At 40.3% G+C, this 2,969-nt stretch overlaps 1 protein-coding gene and 1 pseudogene across 1 annotated transcript; both read left to right on the top strand.

Moving 5' to 3' along the window:
• The first annotated feature begins 1,026 nt into the window (after positions 1-1,026).
• Positions 1,027-1,965, top strand: LOC118933139 (olfactory receptor 52A1-like). Its single transcript, XM_036927113.1, has one exon. The coding sequence runs from the start codon at positions 1,027-1,029 to the stop codon at positions 1,963-1,965; it is 939 nt and encodes a 312-aa protein (XP_036783008.1).
• Positions 1,966-2,208: 243 nt separating this feature from the next.
• LOC118933056 (olfactory receptor 52A5-like) lies at positions 2,209-2,969 on the top strand (annotated as a pseudogene).

Raw genomic sequence — 2,969 nt, 5'->3', positions numbered from 1 at the left:
CTCACAGAATAACTCAGGTTTTCCTGATCATATACAATTATTAAGAATTAATGAACCTCAGTTGTCCAAAATCTATGGTAATATGGCTCTGAACAATTTAAACAGATGAAACAAAGTTGTTAATTCCAGCCAACTTGCCCACTTACCATTATCCTATATTTTGTATCACTTAAAATGATTTCTCTTTTCCCTGCTCCTGATTCTTTTGCCTCTTTGATGTTTCTCCCTCCAGGCACTCTATAATATGTATTATAGAAGTTCAGTTATTTTTAACACACAATTAATTTTGAGGATTTCAACTGTTACTGATACAGGGAAAGTCAAATAGAGTTTACCAGAAATATGAAATGTGGGAATAAACATAGACCCCACTACTCATGAAAGTACATGGATATAAAGGATCTTTTTAGAGCTCTTCATTCATATTCTTTGGAAAGAACATCTACCAGGTAATACAGATAGACTTATATTCATAAATAAGTTATTCTCCTGGGGACCAACTTTTTCTATACTCTTCCACAGAGAGTATTTTAAATTGATGTAGTGGTCAGAATCTGAGAATTTGCTGGTCCAGACTGACAGTTTCTGACTCACAGGCCACTGGAAATAGTAGAGCAGTGGAGGAGTAGCTGGAAGGTGAGATATGGAGAGATTCATGAAACTCTGGTTCAAATGTAATTTCCAGGCCCAATAAGCAGGTCTAATTATTTTGTCTGTAGGTTCAGAAGAAATAACAGAACAGCAGCTTATTCTCTTCCCCATGTGATTAGACTGCTTCTAATGCAGTCACCTGACATACACATAACAACTTGCTGTTAACAGTGTTTGTGCTGCCCTCCCTGAAAACAGTGATGCATATCTATGGAGCTGTCCTTTCCAATCAATAATATGAAAGAGATATATGATATGACCTTAGAGTTCTACAAAAATAAACAGGATCGCTACGTCTTTGGATGAAAATATGAAGTAGAGGAACAGTGCCACTCACGATCTTACTTTGTTTGCATCCAGGTTGCCAGGGACATGATGATCATTTCCAACAGGACTGTCTTCATGCCTCCTGTGCTCACCCTGATTGGGATCCCAGGCCTAGAGTCTGTGCAGGGCTGGATTGGCATCCCGTTCTGTGCCATGTACCTTGTTGCCATGATTGGAAATTCCTTGCTTCTCATCATCATCAAAACAGAGCGCAGCCTCCACGAGCCCATATACATTTTCCTCGGCATGCTGGGAGTCACAGACATTGTACTTGCCACCAGCATTGTGCCCAAGATGCTTAGCATCTTCTGGTTTCATGTGCCAGAGATTTATTTTGATTCCTGCTTGCTTCAAATGTGCCTCATCCACACATTTCAGTGCATAGAGTCAGGCATCCTGCTGGCCATGGCCCTGGACCGTTATGTGGCCATCTGCTATCCACTAAGACATGCAGCCATCTTCACCCACCAGCTAGTCACCCAAATAGGGGCTGTGGTAACACTCAGGGCAGCCATTCTTGTGGCCCCTTCCATAGCACTGATAAAGTGCCGGTTTCAATTTTATCTTACAACAGTCATCTCTCACTCCTACTGTGAGCATATGGCCATTGTGAAACTGGCTGCAGAAAACGTCCGCATCAACAAAATCTATGGCTTGTTTGTGGCCTTCACTGTAGTATGCTTTGACCTTACTTTTATCACATTGTCCTATGCACACATATTTATCACCGTTTTTCATTTGCCCCAGAAGGAGGCTAGGTTGAAAGCATTTAATACTTGCATCCCTCACATTTGTGTCTTCCTCCAGCTCTACTTCCTTGCCTTCTTCTCTTTCTTCACACACAGGTTTGGATCCCATGTTCCCCCTTACATCCATATCCTCTTTTCTAGCTTGTACTTGCTGGTCCCTCCATTGCTCAATCCACTTGTCTATGGTGCAAAAACCAAGCAGATTCGCATTCATGTGCTAAAAATATTCTGTTCTTAAAATCCATTGTGACTAATGCCTTCATACTTTCTTCTTTTTGCAAGAGTAACAATCTCTAATGACTAAATATAAGAAGTTATTAAAAAATTCATGTGATTTGTAATGCTTGAGTTTTCTATTATATTGTGTCATGAAATTTCCAGGATGATAGCTAGTTTTCCATCATCATAGTGCATGGCATCCCTCACCTACAGTGTTGTGGATCCTACCTGGGTACATGATAATCACATATGTAAATGACTCCATAAACCCATGTACATATTTTTGACCATATTAGGGTGACACATATTGCACTCAGTATCTGTATTCTTCCCAAAACATTAGGCATTTTCTGGGGGGGCAGAGATTTCTTTTGCAGCCTGCCTTGTACAGATGTGGCTTGTTCACTCATTCCAGGCAAGTGAATCAGTTGTCCCACTGATAATGGTTGTAGGTTGCTATGTGGCCATCTGTGAGCCCTCGAGACATGCCACCACCTTCTGCCAATAGTTCTTCAATCACACTGAAGTTGGGGTGACACTCAGGGCTGCCATTCTTGGAGCACCATGCCTGGTGTTTATCAGATGTCAAATTCTACCAAACTACATGCGTCTATCACTCTTACTGTGAGCACATGAACATTGTGAAGCTGGCTACTGAAGATATCCAGATCAATAAGATCTATGGTTTATTTGTTGCCTTCACCATCTTAGGGTTTGTCATTTATCTCTTGTCGTATGTTCAGATCTTTATCATTGTATTTCATTTGCCTGATAAAGAGACACAATTGAAGTCCTTAATACATGTATTGCCCATACTTGTGTCTTCCTACAGTTTTACCTCCTTACTTTCTTTACTTTCTTCTCTCACAGGATTGGTTCCCACATTCTACCTTTTGTTCATATTCTCTTAGCAAACCTTTACCTTTAGTCCCTCCTTTTCTCAACCATATTGTCCATGGAGTGAAGACCAAACAAATTTGCAACCACATTCTGAAAGTATTTTTCTCAAAAAATTATTATTAG

The sequence above is a fragment of the Manis pentadactyla genome, chromosome 9, assembly GCF_030020395.1.
Source record: "Manis pentadactyla isolate mManPen7 chromosome 9, mManPen7.hap1, whole genome shotgun sequence".
Lineage (NCBI taxonomy): Eukaryota > Metazoa > Chordata > Mammalia > Pholidota > Manidae > Manis > Manis pentadactyla.
This window is presented reverse-complemented; position numbering and strand designations above follow the sequence as displayed.

Bases quoted from the DNA above. Each gene is read 5' to 3' on its own strand.
- LOC118933139 (XM_036927113.1), top strand. From the start codon at position 1,027: ATGATCATTTCCAACAGGACTGTCTTCATGCCTCCTGTGCTCACCCTG.